This window comes from Stegostoma tigrinum, chromosome 12, assembly GCF_030684315.1.
Source record: "Stegostoma tigrinum isolate sSteTig4 chromosome 12, sSteTig4.hap1, whole genome shotgun sequence".
Lineage (NCBI taxonomy): Eukaryota > Metazoa > Chordata > Chondrichthyes > Orectolobiformes > Stegostomatidae > Stegostoma > Stegostoma tigrinum.
Genome location: NC_081365.1, coordinates 59,461,594 through 59,484,041, shown reverse-complemented (window position 1 = coordinate 59,484,041; position 22,448 = coordinate 59,461,594). Strand labels below are relative to the sequence as shown.

Below are 22,448 nucleotides of genomic sequence, written 5' to 3'. Positions count from 1 at the left end.
TGTGACAAACTTTCTTGATAAAATTATTCCAAAAGCATTCTAAACAACATATTGGAGGAAACACATTGTTGGAAGATTTTTTGTGAATCAATACGTTACAGGCTGCAAATAATAAGTGAATTATTTGCGGATTTTTGTTTTTAAAAACACTGAACACATCAAGTAACAGCCAAAAGAAATGCAGATGCTGTAAATCAGGAACAAAATCAAAGTTGCTGGAAAAGCTCAGCAGGTCTGGCAGCATCTGTGGAGGAGGAAACAGAGTTAACTTTTCAGGTCCGGTGACCCTTCCTCAGAACTGAAGGGTCACTGGACCTGAAACGTTAACTCTGTTTTCTCCTCCACATTTGTTGCCGGACCTGCTGAGCTTTTCCAGCAACTTTGATTTTGTTCCTGAACACATCAAGTACCTCTAAGATACCATGAATGGAAACAAACAGCGAAAAAAATGAAAATGTAACTTATGGATTAGTTACAATGTGAGAAATGAATATACTTGCTATATTTTCTTTTTAATAACAACTGGTATCTAGAGTAAATTCATGAGAAGTGCTAAGTATTTCTAGATATGGTAGTTGCAACTGTGGAAGCAACATAAATGATCACATCTCATTTATCTAGTTGTGGGATGGAAAGGAGGAGGTTTGGCAGAGGGCAATTCATTGAACTATGTAAAAGTGTTTGTTCATGGGAATTTTAAATTATTGGTCGCCTGAGATAGTGATTCATTATAACACTTTTGAGCAATGTCTCTTAAATCCATCAGGTGTAATGAAATCAAATATGCTTTATAAAATATTTTCTCAGCTGACAATTGATAAACATTTTCCATGGACTATAAAAATAAACCCAACTGTTGGTGTTAAAGTGACATTTTATTCTCCATAGTAGCCACTAGAATAAACATCCATAAAAAATGACACCATATGGAATAAATTTCAATATAATTTTATTTATGCATTTTATAGGAAAACAAAGATTGTTCTACACAATACTTTCTTCTAAAGGGTATAGAAGCATCTCTGTGCTATAAAATTAAGGCATTAAATATTCTGAATCATTGCTTTCTTGGTGTATTACGAAGTGTTTTTGTTAATTAGTGCATTAGCATATTATAGGAAAATGTCCAAGATTTAGAATTGACATGTTTATAATGTTTCTTTCAAATTCATTATACAATAAAGAAATTAATACAATAGAAAATAGAATAGTACTTATGATTCCTTTGCATGATCATTTTGAAACCACGTTGTTTGTATTTCTCAAAATATCTGAATGACTTAGCGCACATTAACATTGAATCAGAATGTAATATGAAAATATAGTAACGTATACACATTCCAAAATTTCAACAATTTAAGATCTAATAAATCAGGCTGCAGATAGAGTCAATTCCATAATCTGCACTACCTCCTTTCATAAAATGAAGATTGAGACTTCAGAGAGTATTGACTACAGTGGTGATGTTCAGTTAAGATAATGTGAGCCACATACTGACAGCTTTGTTAACCTCGTCACCCACTTCCAGGCACCTGTTAGTCATTACTTCACCTTTAACAGAAAGCAACTGTCCTTGATTTAAAAAAATGTGCAAAAAGATCACATTTCTGAGTGCGACATCTAAAACTACTTAACTATGTTCCTTAGTTAACAAGCAATGTAATACAAACTACACAAGATTAATGTTGTTTTGCAGAGAAGGAAAGTTCCTGAGCAATTGTCCTACATTGTTTCTATCCTTTATCTTTTGCACGGTACATTGAAAAAAATTGCAATCGCATCACGTAATTGGTATTCTGGAAACAAGTTATTTTTGAAGCTAGTTTCCGGTACATAATAGTATTGTGAATGTCGAGTACTACTGAATGTTACAATTTGTGAGGACACTTTACTTGCATACTGGGTATTATTACACACAAGTATTGAAGGCAAATGCTTTGGACCACACCCATGTGCAGTTTTAATTGCTGTTTCCTGAGATGTTCAACAATAATGGCACTTTTTGTAAATTACTGCACACCAGACATCATTTACATTTCATGAAAACTTGCACTTCAATACGTACATGACACCCAAACATAATTTAATACATATCCTGGGCATTTAGCTCACTTGCACACAATTTCCTTATGTTTATACATTTGGAAAACTCAAAAATACATTATTCTCTGGTGCCAAATGTGTGCACCATTTTTGCCACATACAATTAAAACAAGTTTGTCAGTAAGAACTAAAATTAGCTTGCATTTTAGTTGAACCTGAGGAAAATTGAATATGGGTAATTCTGTAATGTGGTTTGAATCATCTGGTCAGAGCTTTAACTCAATAGCAGATCAATTTCACCTGGTCCAAGTATTTAATATGAGCTGAGAAAACTGATCTGTACATTCTATGTTTAAAATAACAAGAGTCAGTTTGTTAATTCATTTCCAGAACTTTGCAGGACTTGCTTAGTTTTTGTGATGGTGTAGAGGGAAGATAGGAATCAAAACCTCGGTTGACAAGGCTCAATTCTTTTGGTATGCATTAATAATTAACAAAAGTTGAGATTTTTCAATAACATATTCGTATTTAACAATTAACACATACAGTGCTTATGGTGTGATTGTCCAAGAAACTGTACAGCAAAGTACATCTACTACTGAATAAAGACAATAAATCAAGAGAAAATGTTGGCAGATAAAATGCAGAACCAGAAAAACAACCAATTAAACTGTTCAGATGAGTTGCCATTTACTTACATAAATTATTTTCTGATGCATGTTGTAAAAAAAAGTCAGGTGGTAATTCAATGCTTAAAATCTGATATTTCTCCCCAGCATGACAAAAAGTCAGTTTTGGAACGTGTACTATTTTGTTTGAGTGAGGTTGATGTGAAAGGTGGGACAGATATTTCATGGCTCATCCAATTCAACACATCAGCAAACCTGCACATCAAAATCCCGATGCCTACTCCAAAATACAGCAGCTGGGGAATTAGTATTTCATTAGTTATTACCAATCGGTAAACCTCAACTCCACAAATTCTAAGCTAAACCACTGTTGTCTAAAAATTTATCTCAGTGTAATAAACTAATGTTGGAGTACTGAAAGAATCCTTCTTCCTTTCTTGACAGTGTTCCCAATTAATTTCTAACTGTACATGGTTGATGAGTAATGACGAAACAGAATAGTAAGGATTGGAGTTGATTCTTGCAATCCAAAACATGTTTGAATATAAAAAGAAAAATGACAAGTCAACCAGAATTTTTACAATCATTCTTTTCCTGTTCTGAGAAGTATTACCTACTTTAAAAAAAAACTGATTATTTCACTGCACTCAATAAGCACTCTTACTAACCAGAAACATATTCAATATAAAAAAAAGTAAATGTGTGCGTCTAGGCAGATGATTTCATTTATCCCCAAACCTTCGTAACAAAAATACAAAATGCAAACTACTTAACCTGGACCTAACAGGAATCATATTCCCTTTTCTTCTAACTTTTCAAAGCTAAGTTTTATATCTAATTAAGTTCAGTAACAAAGCTCCACTGTTAAAAATGAGTTATAATCACAAAATTTGAAGCAGTTACTTGTAAAACAATGAAAATATTGAAGCGAATATCTTATCTTTTAATTATTAATTTTCTTTTCAAAATCATCTTCATCTACCATCCCTAACAACCTGGGACATTCTTAACTATGTTTGGGAGGAGTTATGATTTCTTCATATTTTGGAGGATCCTCACTATGTTGTGTATCATCATTAATTCTTATATTATCAGCCTGCCCAATTGCTTCACTGTAAGTTGGAGGTTGATCTGAATTTAAGTGTGTGGATGGTCCTCCAGGGGGACTACTCCCATTGGAGTAATCAGTAGTCATAACCTCCGATTGCTGCATACGTACTCGGTCAAATGGACTGAGAGGATTATCATTGTAACCAAACACAACTACTGATACATTTCTGGCAGGTTGGTTTGCTTGGTTGTGCGACTGGGCATAAGCATTCTGCCGGTTATTTGCCTTTCTCACCTGGCACCTCCAGATAGCAAAGAGTACAATAATAATTAGGAGAAGTCCTGCCATTAGAGGAGCCACAAGATACACTGATTCCATACTGACGCCAGAGACATTTCCTTGATTTTCATTCTGATCCTTAATGTAGCTCTTCCAAAATTCATTCTGGGGAAAAAATAATTCTCATTAAACAGATTCACAACATTTTGAACATTTTTCAGTACAAAGCATCTTCCTTTACTGCATTAAAGTAACATAAAATCTGCAGATATAAGTAAAAATACAACTTGACCATTGTTAATTTTAACCAAATGTTGTTTGTAAGGAGGTAATGAGTCAAGAATAAGGTAAAAACATCTAATCTGTAATGAATTGCAGCAGTTCCTTTTGTAAAAAGATTGGAATGCAGTTAAACAGCCAGTACTTCCTGTATTTCAGACAGAACTTTTGAACAAAATTGATTTTTCCAATAGGTAACTGCAGTGGACCCACAAATAGAGTTTGGAACAGATTCACGTATTGAAAAATCTGTTTAAGGGCAGGAGACAAAGGAGACATTTCATATGGTATTGTATCAATAAATTACACAGATGGATCAAGGCCTTTACAAATTAATTCTTATGCTTTTTAATGCAAGGCTCAACAACAGTAAATTTCTATTTGTGAATCAATTAAAACTCTCTGGTTGTTACGACAGAGAAATATTTGAACAATTGAAAAATAAACTAATGATGAAAAAAGTTCTTCAAGCAGAGACAAGCAAAAGGAGAAAAAGAGGAAAAGGAGAAAGAGAAGGGGAGAAGGAAAAAAAAAGAAAAGGAAAGCTTGAAATATCCTTGGAAATTTGTTGCTCCTCCTGGGTGAATTTCTTTTTTTAAACACAGAGATTGAAGAAATTAGACAGTTACATGAATTACACAGGCCATATTGCCATTGTTGAGAATTTTATGGGCAATGGCTAGATTCACTTGGATTATTATGTAAAATCAAAGCTGAAATATAAACAAAACCAAGTCATTAACACAAAAATGTAATTATCTAATTGTTTTTACAACCTGAAATTGCGACGATGCTTAAAAATCTAACAGCAGGACATTTTAACTTGATGCATATTATTGGCAGTCTCTCAATTCAGTTTTGGTTAACCTTTGCCGCCAATGAGTGGCCGAAAAACCCACATTAATGAGCAAGTTGGAAGGTAGTTCAATAGTTAGCAAAATAAACACTAGATCCATGAAAAAAGTTGTGCACAAACAAAATTTATTGCAAGGTCAGCTTTAACCTGCCTACAATTCTCTGCAGGAGCAGTCTCTGGCAGGTAACCAAAAATACAACGTGCTTGCAAACTTAAAAACTGTAGCCTTTTTAGAAAGTGTTTTGCAAAATCAATGGTGCAGCCACTTCCCTACAGTAAATTCCCAAGTCTTGCTGTTCTTGGATAGGACCTGAAGACAGGGAACACCAGCTTAAGCCGAGGAGACAAAAGCAGAAGTCAGGGATGTGTAGTGAGGTAGAGGAGACAGGGAAGAGAAACAGTGTCAGTGCGTACTGAATTCAGACGATCTCAAGTGGGTTCATTAACACTGTTTTTCTTTCCACAAATGCTGCCAGACTCGAGTATGCCCAGCTCTTCTTGTTTCTTATTTCAGTATGCATTAGCCAAGGCAAAGGTTGAGACAATGTCTGAAAGAGTGGGAAATTGGATTCAATGAAACAAACTGTGTTTGATATCTGAAGCAACCGTTGAGGAATTTATGGGAGAAATACAAACATGGACTTTGGTCTAAATGTCACTTTGATTTTCCTGTTGGAGATTCCAACTTCATCGGTGGTGAAGCTAAGTTACTCAAAGTTAACCAGCGTAAATTTTTTTTAGTATTTTATTCAGCGAAGAGTGCTTTAAACCAAGCATGCTTCTAGAAGTGCAGAACCTGGTCTTAATTAATTCATCTTCTGCTTTACAGTTTGTCATATATATGTAATATCTTTTCTGCTACTAAAAATAAAGGAACACTACCAACCCATCATGCTACTCTTGATCAAGAGCAGAGAGATGGAACGTGTCACCAACAGTCCCATCGAGCAGCACCTGCTCATCAATAGTCTGCTCACTGAAGCCCAGTTTGGGTTCCGCCAGGGCCATTCAGCTCCGAACAGTGAAAACCCCATCTAATTTCTGTTGGTCACATTTCATAGTATCCAACTGAAGAATGACACCAATCATAAACCAGTCAGTTTTTTTTTTACAAAGAAGAGATGTAGTTCAATGTTAGTTATTTTACAAGGTGGCGTAAAAATTTCAAATCCCCACAACGACCCTTCACTCTTAATGCCATGAAGTAGGAGAAATATTGCACTGAACCTTCTTATGACAGAGATCTGCGGTCAAATCTTAACTGAATCGATCCCCACGCGACAGTGAGGCTGGTGGCAGGTTGGGAATGACTTTTTAAGTGAAACTCAGCAGTAGACTGGCACTCCAACACAATTTCCAACATCATTCCCTGGCATTTCCCCCATCTACCATATCATCAAGCCAATGGATCAGCACTCGTTCAGTGAAGAGTGCAGGAATGTATGCTGGGGGCAGCATTGGGCAAAACCAAAAATGAGGTGTGAATGTATTGAAGCTGCAAAACAAGATAATTTACTTACCGAACAGCACAAGCAGAAACTGACAGTCAGAGATACGCAATTGCTCAACGAACGGATCAGATTTAAATTTGGCAGACCTACCACATCGAATCATGAATGGTGGCGGATAATCAAACAATTCGCAAGTGGAGGAGACTGCACAAATACTCCCAGTGATGTGGAAGCCCAGCTCAGTAGTGCTAAAGGCTTAAGCATTCAACTACTTTCAGCCAGAAGTGCCGATCGGATGATCCATCTTGGCTCTTCCAGAGGTCCTCAGCATAACAAACGTCAGCCTTCAGCCAATTCAGTTTACTCCATGTGATATCAAGAAATGGCTGGAGGCACTGGATATTCTAAATGCAATGAGCCCTGGTAACAATCAGGAAGACTTACGCTCCAACACTTGGCACATCCCAAGCCAAGCTCTTTCAATACAGTTACAATCTCAGGCAGATGCCAGTAATATGGAAATTTGCCCAGCTGTGCCAAATACAAAACAAGCAAGACAAATCAAACCCTGCCAAATACCAACCCATCATGCTACTCTCGATCAAGAGCAGAGATGGAACGTGTCACCAACAGTCCCATCGAGCAGCACCTGCTCATCAATAGTCTGCTCACTGAAGCCCAGTTTGGGTTCCGCCAGGGCCATTCAGCTCCTGATCTCATTGCAGCCTTGGTTCAAACATGGACAAAACAGCTGAATTCCTGAGATGAGGGGAGAGTGACTGCAGTAGACATCAATGCTGCATTTGACTGAGTGGAGTCCTGGCAAACTTCTAGTCAAGGGAAATTGGCAGAAAGCTCTGCACTAGTTGGAGTCATGCCTGACACAAGGGCCGATATTTCTGGAGGTTACACCTATCAGCTCCAAGATATGACTGCGGAATCTCCTCAGAATAGTATCCTCAACCAAGCCATCATTTACTGCTTCATCAATAACATTCCCGACAAGATCAGAAGTGGCAGTGTTCACTCAGCATTATTCATATTCCTCAGTTATCAAAGCAGTCCATGTACGAAGATAACAAGATGTAGACAATATCTAGGTCTCGACTGACAAATGGCAAGTAACATTTATGCTGCGCAAGTGCCAAGCAATGACCAGTAAGAGAGAAGTTAACCATTTCCCTTGTGGATGATATTCAAAAACATTACCATTGCTGAATCCTCCATTATCAACATTCTTAAAGTTACCATGACCAGGAATTGACTTGGACTAGCCAGAAAAATACTGTTGTACAAGTGCAGGTCAGAGGCTAGAAATTCAGTAGCATATAACTCGCCTCCTGATGCCCAAAGACTGTCCACCATCAACAAGGCCCAAGTCAGGAGTGTGACAGAATACTTGACACTTGCCCGGATGATTGCTGCAATCAGCCAGCTCGATTGTTTGTGGATTTTGACCATTCACTCCCTCTACTACCAAACCTCAGTAGTAGCAGTGTGTACCATCTACAAGGTACACTGGAAAAATTCACAAAAACTCCTTAGACAACACCTTCCAAACCTATAACCATTACCACTCAGAGTGACAAGAGAAGCAAAGACATGGGAACACAGCTACTGCAAGTTCCTCTCCAGCCATTCCCATCCTGAGATGGAAGCATGACCATGGCTTCAGTGTCATGAAGTTAAAACCTTGGCATCCCTTCCTCATAGCATTGTAGGGACTACCTACATCAAATGGGCTACAGGATTTAAGGAGGTAACTCATCACCTTCTCAAAGGAACCTAGCAATGGGCAATAAATGTTGGCCAAACTAACAAAGCCCAAATCACATGAATGAATTTTAAAAGGGGAAAAGTGGCTGCAGAAAAGGTCACTTCCAAAGATTACTGAAAGAAATAAACGAAGAAGGAAGTTGTTACACAACTTACTCTCTTTACACTGGGAGATCATACTCGAGAGATGAAGGATTGTGTCATATCACCTGGTAGCAAACTTGACGTGACTTCCCTCGCATTCACTCCAACCTCATTTAAGGAGGATGCTTTGGACATTGCTAGGGCAGTGCACTTATATCATCTGTTGGTGACATATGCATAAGAATGCTCAGAAACCTAAGGACAGTTTGAAAACAGAGGAGCGGGAATGGCCATTCAGTTCCAGGAGTCAGTTCTGTATTCGAGATTATGGCTGATCTTTTATCTTAATGCCACATTCCTGCACTAATCCCTTGTTCCTCATGTCATTGGTAACTAGATACTGAACAGAATATAAACACAAGATATTGGTAATGATTAAATGTAGAAAATTGCAATGAGAATGAAGCAAGAGTAGTAACAGTATGGAGAAATGAAAAGGATGATCAAGAAGGAATGATTGTGGTATTAATGAATTGCTCAAACTTCCAGCACAATTATCTGCAAAATCTTGACTGACAACTTAAATCTGGCTTATATTCACGGACTTATATTTTCCTGGGTCAAGTTTGTTATCAATTTTGTACCTACTGCTACAGAACCTTGGAATATTACTAACTGCATTTTGATAACACAGAGTGCCATCCTTCTCCCACTCACTGCATAACAATCAGGGAATTCATCATCTTCAAATTTATTAAAAACTCAGAAGTACTTACATGAAGCTGACTTTTGAATTCCATGAGGATTTTAGCTTCAGTATAAAATCTTATGCCATACAATTAGATGAATAATGCTTCAACTACTTTACTATTATTAATGTCATAGACACTTTGAACAGTGCAATTTTTAAAAATTCTGATACTGGAAATGTTTTTAAGTGCTTAAAATCTTTTGCAATGTCCCTTTTGTTTTACTTCTGATATCTCTTAAATATGTTTTAGCAAATTCTTTCCCTCTTTCCAGACACCTCAACTCCTTTCTTGGCATTCATTTTGCATGCTGGTTCTCATTTATTTGCCGTGGTCACTGTTCTAAAAACTGTTTTCTGAAGTAAAGGTGCTACACTAAACTGAAGCAGTTGACTATCTATTACATCCATTGTAACTAAGATAAAAGCTAGCCAGTTCTACAGCATACCGCAGCACAGCCAACAATCAGTAGTGATTATCCCAGATTACCTTTAGGATCTTTCTTATTTAGCTGCAAAAGGACTTTGAAAACTAGAGCTATTCTTCATTAGAACTAACCAAAAAACAAAATTTCATGATTTTGAAGAGTTTAATAAGGTGGAGAAAAACCAAACAGCAAAAATCAGCAAAATAATACACACAAAGTGTGGAGCTGGATGAACACAGCAGGCCAAGCAGCATCTCAGGAGCACAAAAGCTGACGTTTCGGGCCTAGACCCTATCATCCTCCGACACTTCCGCCATCTACAATCCGACCCCACCACCTGAGCCATTTTTCCATCCCCACCCTTTGGAGTGGTTTTAAAAATAAAAATTTTATTAGTTCGCAATTGAATTTCTCCTTGAGAGCACAATGGACTTAATGGTCATCACCTGGGCTTCAAAGATAACTTTGCAAGCCACTGCATAATCGAGGACACTTGTTAACAGGCCTAATTTGTAAATGGTCAGTGCTAAAAACTCGGTAGTTTTAGATGATGAGACTCCAGTTCTTCTCATTTAGATGGACATCTCAAAACCTGAATTCTTGCAAAGCACAGAGAACTCCAACACCAGTTGCCAAGTTGGGAATATTGCTACACAGAGATGGAGTCATTCTTCAGATTAAGTGATCAATAGAAAAGACTCAGTGCTTTTCATGCCAACGAGTTCTACAGATAACAGATACTTCAGTGAATCAAGAACAATTAGGCATTGATTAAAACCAAATGCATAAGTACATCTTTTTGCACTCAACTGCACGTTCTACATTTTAAACATTTTTCCTAACTTGAACTTAATTATCCACCCTCTGTCAACCCTTTTGGTCACATTCACTTTCTGAATAAGCACTATGATCGTGCTCCACCCAAGCATAGTGGTTTATCTTCCCAAGACTACAAGTATGCATCCACCCAGAATCAATAGCAGGAAATTTCTCATGACAGATGCCACCTCCCCCCCCCCCCCCCCCCCCGCCATCAAACTCTAGAGCTCAGTGACCATCAAAAATATATAAGTGTACTTTTCAATCGCAACAAATTTCCAAATCCTGAGGCTAAGGTGAAGGAGGGGCTTGTTCGTCTGAATGTATTTATTAACTTCACAACCTTAACATACTCTTTACAAATCAAACTACGTTGACTTTAAAGATATTCTCTTCCAAACTAATCATTTGATCTGTTTGCTGTCAGATGGTGATTTTATTCTTGTGAACAAGATATATACTTTCTGGCAACAGTAGGTTTCCAGAAGCAATGCATACGATGTTGCATTGACAACAATCTAGAGCAAAATCTCTCAAACATATGCTTGAGCCAAAAAAGTACACCAGGAGTTATACAATAAATAAATGATAATTAACATTTGCAACATAACCACAAATAAATATTTAAATTCAGTCTTTAATAAATGGAAGAACATTGTTGCTGGAAATTAGAATAATTTCTTGTAATTTATCCTAACATTAGCATTAAAGCACTTCCAGAAATGCGTCGGCATAAATTAATCCCAATTTCAGAGGGCTACTCTCTGTACTATTTTTCTCTCTCCACATTAATTATTCTGGCCCTGAACTATCACATTAAAAGATGATAGAATTTAGGAGGCCATTCAATACATTGCATCTATCCCAGCACCATAAAACAGCTAAGTTTGTCCCTCTTCTCTGCTTTTTCCCATTAACGTGAAAATTTCAAACTTTTCAAACACTTACCCACTTTTGAAAGATACAACTAAATCTACCTCTACCACCCTCTCAGGCATTGCATTCCTGATTATAATTTACATCTGTATATATATTTTTTCCCTTGGGTTGTTTCTGGTTCTGACTCCGAACTAAGGGCAGTCCTGGGTTGTGATCCCACGAATATGAAGTCATTACGCTGTCAAAAATCCAAATGACCTCTAATAAACAAGGATAAATACAAATGTGAAAAACACTGCATTAGGCCTCTCAGCAGAGCCCTGGAACATTTGTACTTACTGTCTTTTCATTATTTTCAAAAGCTTCTCTAGCTTCTTCATAAGTACAAACTTCTTCCCAACATTCACGTTCTAAGTTGCCCTGTTTTATTTCTTCTAAGAAGCCATTTTTTCTTCGCAATCTTCTCAGAACAGAGTTGGCTTCACGTTGCAACAGGAACACTGTTTTAAAAAAAAACAGCTTGTGAATTTATTAAGGATTTTTAAAAATAGTTATTTTCTGTATTTACCATCTTAAAAAGCAGCACAAAGTCACAGTCTTATTCCATAGCAAAAATATCAAAAATCAGTCTAAATTTTTTTGTTTTTGTTTCTCTTGCAACTCTTTAGAACTTAATAATCAGAGTTGTTCATGTGATTCTTTTATACGTGACAGTGTATTTTCAAAAAAGTCAATGCAAATTACTCAAAACTTAAAATAAATTGTACTGTAGTTTTTAATGGTAACATCACCCTGATGCCAAAATAGTTTTGTCCAAATTTTCTTTTGAGGACTTGTGCACATTTTTAAAATGCTGCTGTTACTAGAATTCTGCAATCTTGGTTCTTACTGTTGGTCACACACCATCAATGACTGTTTGAATCAACTCTCTCCTGTGCATCTCCTTCCAATTTACTTAAACACGAAGTCAGTGCCATTGACATCATAATTGTCTTGGTATACTCCTAAAACTGGAAACTAGAATATGCACCTGCTGTTACAGCTTCTCCTTCACCCTCCATTTTGCGCCTCCGTAAGAGGGAATTTTATTTTGAGACAGTGATATATGAATGCACATTGGGAATTTTAACCTCTTCCAAAATTGTATCTCTGAGAGACTGTAAGCCAAAGCATTGTTAACTCCTTTGAGCTGACTGAGCAATAGCATTGAAGATAAATATCAAATCTAAGCATAGCAACAATAAAAGCAGAGGCTTAAAAATATCAAGATACAAGAATCATTTTTTAAAATCGCATTGTGTGATGTAAAATGGATAGTGTTATCGCTTGACTGCCCTTGCCTTTTTGGCAAAAACTGTCTGAAATTAGCATAATTCTACTCAAAACACTGTGGCATTTTAAGTGCAAATTACGGTCAGGTGGTAGTTTAATAATCATTATGTCAGAAGTCAACCCAATCTACAACATCATGAGAAATTCCTGCCAATTATGTTAATTTGCTGACCTTCAAGAAGTCATAAAAAATTTGAGCAAGGTCACTGAGGATGTTAAAAGCTTTTGAATATTAATAATAATATACAGAAGAGACTGAGCTTTATTTCGCAATAAAATACAAAGTCATTTGACAGTTGTAAAAGTTATTTTCAGTAATTTAAGATGCAGGTTACTGACAGGTGGTAAATTGAGTGATTAAAATGCTTCCTTTTTGCAATAACTCTGCTTAGAGCTGTAGGCATCAAGTTACTACTAAATATATTGGGCCAAACTTTGCAGTCAGTGGCAAAGCAAGGACATTTGCTGCTGGCTGGGAACTAATTCTTGCTAAGACTGTTATGAGAGTTCTATCATATATTGCAACTGATTGCAGAACCACGGATACAAAATGAGGAAATACTAGCGGTCTCATAAATCACTTTATTCACAACTGGCAATAAATGCTGGACAACCAGTGACGCCCACATCTCACAAATGAAAAAAATTGCAACTATTCACATTAACGTATTTATCAAAGCCCCAAAACAGGAAGCTAAAAACCATGAAATTAAATAATTTTAATTCTGATAACAAATTAACAAAGTGGGATATAAATAGGCAATGAAGGTAGAAGCGAAAATATTCTTTTTATTCTAACTGCAGCTTAAAAAGAAACAAATTAATTAATTAACAACACAACAGAGCTTTAAAGTTACTTTCTCAGGGACTCGGTCTGTTTTATTATGTGCACAGTCATTAAAAATGCAGTTACATTTGAGTGAGCATGTTGGAAATGCAGGGACAGATGCTTGAAATTCTGACTAACTACTGGCTTGGAAACGAATTGTGGTATACTCATGTCAAAGCCCTGAGTGACGTACTCAAAATTTAGGATTTCTGTGCTAATCGACACCTGACCAATATCATTAATCCGTTACTCTGTTCTGTCAATACCCTCACAACACAGCAAAATGCATCCCAAAATACAACATTGTTCCAACAAATTTTGTATAAAATTTACTCTGCCTAGTTGCAGTACTCAATGACAGATTTTGCATTCTGAGTCATACAAGTAAATCGAGAGGAGAAGAAACATCTTAATTTGACCACAGACCACTGAATCTGCCAAAACACGACATCTCAACACAATCACCGTAGCAGAAGTGAAAGAACTGCAGATCCTATAAATCAGGAATAAAAACAAGTTGCCAGAAAGATCAGCAGGTCTGGCAGCTTCTGAGGAAGGGTCACTGGACCCAAAACACTAATTCTGATTTTGTTTCTTTGCAGATGCTGCCAGACCTGCTGAGTTCTTCCAGCAACTTCTGTTTTTGCTTGCCTCATCATATCACTTTACACCTTTTAATGACTCCTGTTTACCATCCTATCACAGTCCTTCCATTTTGTTGATAACAAGAAACTGCTGTTGTCACCGGAAATCTGAAATAAAAAACAGAAAGTGCAGGAAAAATCTCAGCAAGCTGAGCAATGCTGGTTGACAGAGGAACAGCAAATGCCTGAGGTTCAATTTTCCCTACCTAGATATTTGCCTAACTTTATCCAACATTGATGAAAGATCGTTGACCTCAAATGTTTCCCTCCATTTCTCCCTCCAAAGATTATGCCTAAACTGTGGTGTCTTTTTCACATTTGCTCTGTTTATTGCAGGTTTTCATTACCTGTGCTTTTCCAATTACATTTATAAAAGCTTATATTTATCTCTCATTATGAGGGATAAACATTAGTATATGTTGGTCAGCAATTGCAATGTCAGCTTGACTCAGTAACACTCTTACCTGAGTGGGAAAGTTTGACAATCTGAGCTGACAATTCATTGTAGTATAGTACTTCATCAATCCAGCTGTTGTCTTTTAATTAAGAGGGTGCATTCTCCATGGCATCGCTTCTTCCAAGAATCTTTCCAACAATTAGCACTCTCTTCTCACAGTACAGCAAATTTTGTTTTAACCAGCAGTTTATGAATCAGCACAGTTGATAAACTGGCAAAAATTATATAACTCAAACACTAAGTTTACTGTATTATCATGATATCTAATGTCTGAATAGTCACTTGAGGATGTAAGTGAGAAGGCTCTCTGCTGTTATGTTTTATTTAGGAGAAAGTTGTGTAGTTATTTAAATGCTTTATGCTGTAAGTAAATTTTAACCAGTGATGTGGATACCCCTTACATTACTCTTTTGTTACTCAGTGTGTGCTTTTACATTGATTATATAGACCACTAAATTTCATCAACTGGTACACTCCTGGTTCTGTTAATTAATGAAAAGTTTGTTGCAGAAATGTTTTTCCTTTACATTGGTATTTCTTAAAAATTGTCCTGATGAGTGCAAGATGAATATCTCTGACAACTTGTCGTTCCTCAACAGTACTAAAATTCTATGTTACCAAAGGATCATTTAAAATTAGTGGTATTGCGATTTCAAATCAACCAAGAACCTCATTCTGATGGACTGACCTTAAGGGTCTCTTGTCAGTAAAAAACTGAATTTCTTTATGCATTTATGTTGAGTTTATCATGTTTTTATCAAGTTAAAATATTTATTGGCAAGCAGGCAGAGAATTCCACAGGAAAACCCTTTGAATTTCCACAGCCATGTCTCTAAAATTTAAGGAAAAAGGTACTTTCCACAAATGACTAGTTTCCTCTGGGACAAAGCCTGTGAATTCCAGACTACCGGCCATAAACTGTAAACTGTTCCCTTGATTTTTCCATGAATTACTATTTGACCATATCTATCCTTATTTCTAATCTGTAACTGTGTGCATGCAATTACAGTTCATTTGTTAGGTTTGGGGTTAATTAATATTTAATAATTTTACCTAAGCTAGTTTCAGAACAATAAACTTGGCCCTTTAGTTTGTTAAAAGTGAAAGGAAGCCTGTCTGACTAATTTTTTGCAATCAGTATGTAAACAGGGAAGTACAAACACTGGAGAGGCAAGTTCATCTTTTCAGATTTCAAACACGCCCAATACAGTCAAAAAAGTAGAAAAGCTGTTCCAGCCCACCTCATTTGGTCATACAAATTTCGAACAAATGGTCAAGAAACTACAATGGAATGTTATTACTCATTAATTGCTGGAGGAAATAACTCTGAATGATGCAATTGTGTTGTTGTAAATCAAAACTCCAGCCATGCAAGCGATTAAGTTTATATTAGCAAGTTCAAAAGAAATACAAACTTGACAATTTTTGAGCGTATCATAATTTACAGCTTTTTCTACTCGTCAAATCCATCTCATGGTGGGACAAAGGCGATAATATTAAACTGCTAGCCATAAATACATAGAGAGCAAGTAACAAAAACTCCACATAAATACATTTCATTGATGATCAGAAGAAATTTATTCAACCATGGATAATTTTATCAATTGAATTACAGAATTTTGCCACATTAAAAATTCAACAGAAATGTAATTCAGGAAGTGAATTAATTACTTACCACTCTGCATGGTTTCTTCGTGAAGCAAAATTATTCAGAAAGCCTGAAAACAGAAGAACATCTTAAAATTGTACTTGCGTGCGAAGGAAGTATCATAGTTTGAAATTAACCAGCAAGATGAGGAAAAATGGTATCTACTAAAGTTTATGTAATTTCTATAATTACTGTAGGAATTAATAGTGTTGTAAAAACCAAAAAGCACAGTGTCTTCCTCTAATCCTTCTCCATTCCACCTTGGCCATTGGAGCATTCTCCCTTAATCCATTTTATCTTAAAATCTTCCCTAAATACATCATTGCTTGCTTGGCTGCCTCCCTGAGGCCCCACAGGCTGAAGTACTTTGTGACGTTTTGCCACATTAAAAAGGAAATAATTCAAATTCATCCTGATCTGATCTACATTTTTTGACCCAGGAGCTAAAAATATTTGTACAAATACACCTGAGAAGCAAGTGATCAAAAACAGCCCCGGCGCATTCTTCTGAAGGAATTGCACAATACTTTTGTACACTGAACTAATCTTTTCATAATCTTTTCTCCAAAACAGAAACAAGATTTAAATTGTTCCTCATGCAGAAAGTGTGTTAAAATTAGCCATTTTTTAAAAAAAACTTGCAATTTTACTTTTTTCTGAAAACCTGTGTAATTTATAGGGCATAAAGTACTGCCTGATCACGCTAATAAAACAGCTGTTTTTGAATGAATTTTTTTTCCTTGTGATGGTATTCATAAAAAAAATTGAGAAAAGTGACCTTTCCAGCCTTTTTAAATCCAACGAAATGAATTTTAATCAATCATTCATAAAAAAAGTGAAATTACCTTCATCTGATGACTGGATTGCCAAGAGATCACCTTTTATGGATTTTGAAGGAGGTGCATTTGTGATGTCAGTGGTGGCATTGCCAAAGGATGTGTGTAGTAGCTCTCACAACATTACCTTAAAATGTCAGGGAGTTGGTTTAGCTCAATTGCCTGGACACCTGGTTTGTCATGCAAAGTTCTGCCAACAATTCCTGCACTGGCTGAGGTTACCAATGAAGGATTCTCCTTCTCAACCTCTTTCCCCCGCCTGAGGTGTGGTGATCTTCAGGTCAAACAGCACCAATCATCTCGCTCGAACAAGATAGCAGTCTTATAATCTAGTTCCTTGAGATCCACTAAAAAAGGTAAGCCGAGTTATGATGCAATTTACAAAGCGGAGTCAGGTTGCAGTTGGACAAGATTCCAGAGAACCAGGTTGGGTGGAAATGGAAATGTTTAAAGCCTGACCACTATATAACTGGAAGACAGATGGAGGTCAACATGTAGAATTCACCACAAGAAATTGTTAAGGTGATTGACAAGGAGAAACTTGAAAAATGTACAGGAGGAAAGATTAGGACGGGGTTTGATGGAGAAAGGTAAGAAAGGTTAGTGAGGAGCATTAATACCGATATGGACCAGTGCTATAAAGACTCTAACAAAAATCAGAACATAAATGATTCTCCAATGTTGCTGAGAAACAGCACAATTCTGTCAAAACTTTCTTTCCAGCATCGGAATAATCTGTTACACATGCATGCGTGCGTGTTGAAGTGAATGGTCAGGTGCCAGTCCACAGAGGAGGTCACAAAGTGTCAACTGTGGAATTACCCACTCTTACACGAAGTTTTAAACTGTCTAACATTTAGACATTAAACTAAAGTCTGCAGATTTCACCGATGTCTCCGTCCTAAGCTCGCGTTCCAAAAAGACACAACAACAGAAAAGGTCACATTTCCTGGGCAATTCCCAGACTATCCTTTTCAGGGACTGGTAGATTACGCTAACATTTGGCGAGGAAAAAGATACTGGCAGGATCCTTTCCGGGATAGATGCTTGCTCTTCTTTAATACTGCCACAGGATTTATTGCATTTAATTTTGCATCTATTGCATCTCATTGGAAAAACCTCTAAGATGGATTACTCCCCAAGTAATGGTATGGAAATTGTAGAATCATCGGCATGTAAAGGACTTGAAGAAACCAATTCATCTGACCAACATTCATACTAAAAGAAAACAATCAACTTATACCTATAACTTTACATTGTGAACCCAGATTCCACCACAAATTGGGTTAAAACTGTTTGGACTGACAGTCTGGGATGAATCTGAACTCAGCTCGGAAACATGAAGAATCAATGTAATAACACAACCCAGCACTAACACGCAAATAATTTTTCATTTACACCTCAACATAGCTTAAATTTGCCAGCCCTCTAAAGGAACAGACTAAAAGTAAATAACTGGTGAATGTTTTATAAATGCTTCTGAAGAAGCCACTTTAGTATTTACAAATGGGCAAAAAATCAGAAGAAATAAAAGTCTGATGATCTCTATTTGGAAGATTTTCATTATGTAATATTAGAACGTTAACAGAGTTGATAAAACAAAGTGGACTTAATCATTAGATCAATGAATTAATGTCACAAATGAGAAACAATTATTAGCTCATTAAAAAAGTATTTGAAATTGAACCAATGAATAACAGCAAGAAAGAATGTAAATCAGAGTCTTTGCACCATCCTGATTTTCTGTTATAAAATATTTAACTTTTAAATATCCAAATATTTTGTGTCCAATATTAATTGTTCTGGCATACTCAAACCATTCTTTCACACACGATAGAAGATTTTGCTTTCTTTGAAAATAATTGTGGTTTCAAATTGATGCACTGTACTAGGCAATCAAAGCTGATTTAAGTTCTGAAAATTTAACTTATCAGCAACTTAATAATCTGACTGGAGAAGAGTCAAACAATCTCATGAACCAGTGTTATCAATACATTCTGAAAGCAAAGACTTGCAGACCCTTATTCTTATGATGTGCCGGGCCACAACAGTGTACCTTTATTATTTAAAAAAGGACTGAAAGCACTTTACACAACGAGAAATCCAGCAAATTGTCAAACAGGGTCCAGAAGGGAGCCAGTAAAAGAGAATCCTGGAGAAAACTGCTGTTGAAAATATGGCAATAACTTTTAATGACAGGAGTGTTTGACAGTGTGTTTTTGATTGCATGGTAATGACTGAAGTTCTTACATGAAGGGAAAATAAAACTTTTTTACAATATTGTATGAAAGTAAAATGCTGCAAATGCTGGGAATCTGAAGGAGAGAAAAACAGAAACTGAAGAAACTCAGCAGGTTGGACAGCATCTGTGGAGAGATATTTGTTGTCCAAAATGACTGCTGCTCAAAACAGTTCTGAAGTAGTCATTAGGTATAAAATGTTAATTCTGTTTCTCTCTCCACAGATACTCCAAGACTGAAAATGATACATCCCTGACCTCTGGATATGGCCGTTTTGAAAGGGCAACTAGGTTAAATATTTTCACAGTGGAACATGGAAAATCAAATCAAATGGAGACCTTTGAATGGTCCAAGATCAACAGGTGCTGTCTGAGGAAGAAAACTGGCAAAGATCTGGCCCAGAAGAATAAATAGGGAGAAAATTCATTCATATTATCCACCTCTTATACAAAACCAAAGCAAAATTCAACAGAATAAGGAAGTCGTTCTACGCTTTTAAATAAAGGCAAATTAATGTCCCAAGGCACTGACCACACTGTGAGCTGAAAGGGGAGGGAGGATCGGAGTGAACTGGTTACATGACTTATCAAGCTCAGTTGCAGGGAGCCACATGGTATAGTAGCCTTCCAAAGCTCATTGCTCAGCTGGCTCCTCAATAAACTGCAGCCGCTGTGCTATCCGAACCTTCTGAAGAACAATACACGCGTAAACTACACACAGAATAAAAAAAACCCACTGTATTCATAAACTGTTCAAACTTTAATGAAACAGCTCGTTACGTCCAACCGAAGCAATAAAACCGGTTTGAATATGCTCTATTGTGATCGTTACATTTCGCTAAACAAAAGGGAAGCATGCCTATACAGCAAGAAACAACTTTTAGTAGTTAACAACACATACAGCGACTCTGGTCTCGCTGGTAATTAACTTTCTCTGCTGCCTCATCTTAACCAGAGACAAAGGATGGGATTGAAAACGACATTCTTGCATTGATCCAACTCACATGATGGAGCCGGCATTGCTGGACAACGACAACTCAGACAAACAGAGTGAAAGACAACTGAAATCACCGTCAATCGTAATGTATCACAGTTTGCTCTTTTTACATTTCAAGAAATACTTCAGTATTAAATTACCAATACAGCGTCAAACAACTCTTCGCCGTATGATCCCTCACAGGAAAATACATACGCTCGAAAGTCCACCACAGAGAAAAAAAAGCAATACTGACTGTTCCTAGCTTCCTCAAAAGTTTTTCTCAGTCAGCCACAAAGAGCATGCGCAGAGCCAGCCCTCTGCTTTGTCACAGCGCAATCTCCAAATGGACAATATACACCGGGTGTACAGGAAAACCGTTAAAGGAGCAGTCTGTGTACTGGGTGTACAGGAAAACCGTTAAAGGAGCAGTCTGTGTACTGGGTGTACAGGAAAAACGTTAAAGGAGCAGTCTGTGTACTGGGTGTACAGGAAAACCGTTAAAGGAGCAGTCTGTGTACTGGGTGTACAGGAAAACCGTTAAAGGAGCAGTCTGTGTACTGCCACGGTCTCACCACTAATCTTCTGGTTTTCCAAAGTAACCAACTTTGATTTATGACGCAGTATAAACTACAGACCCATTTGCGTACAAGGAATGCTTTCTGGTCTGATTCATTACGGATCTCACTTCAAACTGTAGTCAGTGATCTTGCTTCTTATATTTTATACTTTTAAAAAGGAGTATAAAACAATCACATTTCCGAATATTTCTGTGGTGTTAATTTTCAAACTCATGGAGACCAGAAATCATCACCTTCCTAAATTTAAAGGGAACACTTTTAGACTGACCATGTCACAAATGGAATGTGCAATCAATTCAATCAGAAACAATGTTATTGGATACTTTAAAATCAAAAATAACATTTCTTAACTTGCAGTGAAATACAAAGGTAAGAATGAGAAAAGAAAATTGAGATCTATGTCAGCACAGGAACAGAACTTAAAAACCACAATAAGTCTCCAGAAACTGGGTATTAAAACAACATTGAAGCTGGATGCTTGCAGTGCTGAAGAGGATGATGACGAAAAGGAGGAAGAATCTTCATCAGCATAACGTGTATGCACGGGGGACAAATCCCTAATCTGTCCTTCCTCCCACATATCCCCCCCTCCCACCTCAAACCCCATCCCCACCTCCTATCGACTAACCTCATTCCGCCCCCATAATACAGCTTCTCTGGCACATCAAATGATAACAATGGACACGAATGGTAAAGAATGACAAATCTTTCATTAACCTACCTTGATCCTGTAGAACCACCCTCTAATGGAGCTTTTTGTCCCCAATTTCTGATTAATGATTTGAAGCACATATTTTGACAGCAAATCTCCACAGCTGCTGTTAGAACTGGTGATTTTGTCCAGCACTTTGTGTTCTAATTCCACCGGTTCAGCATCTGCAATACATTGCTTTTATTTACATTGGTGAAGACACATCCAGAGTAACATATATGGTTTCCTTGCCAGTGGAAGAATATATCTGCTCGAGAGATGACGCACTAAATGTTCACAGGATTGATTATTTGGATGAAGGGATTGAGCTGTGACGAAACATTGAATGATTTAATTCTGGAAATTAGAAAAATAAATCAACAGGAAACATATTAAATTCTTATGGGGGTTGTGCCGTGGTAGACGCTGAGAAAGCATTTCCCCGGCATAAATCTAGATCCCAGGGTCACAATTGTAGACTAAGGAATTATGTCAGACCGGAAAGATTTTTTTTAAAAAAGCAAAAGAACTGCTGATCTGGAAATCCAAATCAAAAATAGAAATTGCTGGAGAACTTCAGCAGGTCTGAAGAGTGGTCACCGGACTCGAAACGTTAACTCTGCCTTTTTTCGCCACAGATGCTGCCCAAACTCCTGAGTATCTCCAGCAATTTCTGCTTTTGTTTTAGAAATTTCTTCATTTGGGTTGTGATTTTTTTTTCCCTTTGGGATGTTTCACTGCAGACGGCAGTGGGTGCTGGATCATTTTGCACGCTTATGACAGATAACCCTTTGGCTCTAAAGGAATTCGGGGATAGAGTCGACCAACCGTGATTTTCAAACAGTACCAACTTCGCCTTGACAAATGCCATCTCACACTTCAGATTTCACTGC

General features: G+C 37.0%; 1 protein-coding gene and 1 long non-coding RNA gene across 5 annotated transcripts in view; one reads left to right on the top strand and one right to left on the bottom strand.

The window, feature by feature from the left end:
• Positions 1 to 21,884, top strand: part of LOC125456906 (uncharacterized) — a 75,598-nt gene extending 53,714 nt beyond the window's left edge. The window contains exon 3 of the long non-coding RNA XR_007248535.2: positions 19,533 to 21,884. This is a non-coding gene — a long non-coding RNA (uncharacterized LOC125456906). The remainder of the gene's footprint in view (positions 1 to 19,532) is intronic.
• LOC125456905 (transmembrane gamma-carboxyglutamic acid protein 1-like) lies at positions 933 to 22,445 on the bottom strand. 4 transcript variants are annotated; one of them, XM_048540425.2, is made up of 5 exons: positions 22,384 to 22,445; positions 21,586 to 21,740; positions 16,260 to 16,302; positions 11,662 to 11,822; positions 933 to 4,167 (listed from the first exon to the last, which is right to left on the bottom strand). In XM_048540425.2, exons 3-5 carry the CDS (start codon positions 16,267 to 16,269, stop codon positions 3,679 to 3,681), a joined length of 660 nt encoding a protein of 219 aa, XP_048396382.2. In that variant the 5' UTR covers positions 16,270 to 16,302; positions 21,586 to 21,740; positions 22,384 to 22,445; the 3' UTR covers positions 933 to 3,678. The 4 variants fall into 4 exon arrangements, with proteins under 4 accessions (XP_048396382.2, XP_048396380.2, XP_048396379.2 ...); XM_048540423.2 differs by lacking the exons at positions 21,586 to 21,740; positions 22,384 to 22,445 and adding an exon at positions 20,540 to 20,623; XM_048540422.2 differs by lacking the exons at positions 21,586 to 21,740; positions 22,384 to 22,445 and adding an exon at positions 20,445 to 20,588.
• Positions 22,446 to 22,448: the final 3 nt, after the last annotated feature.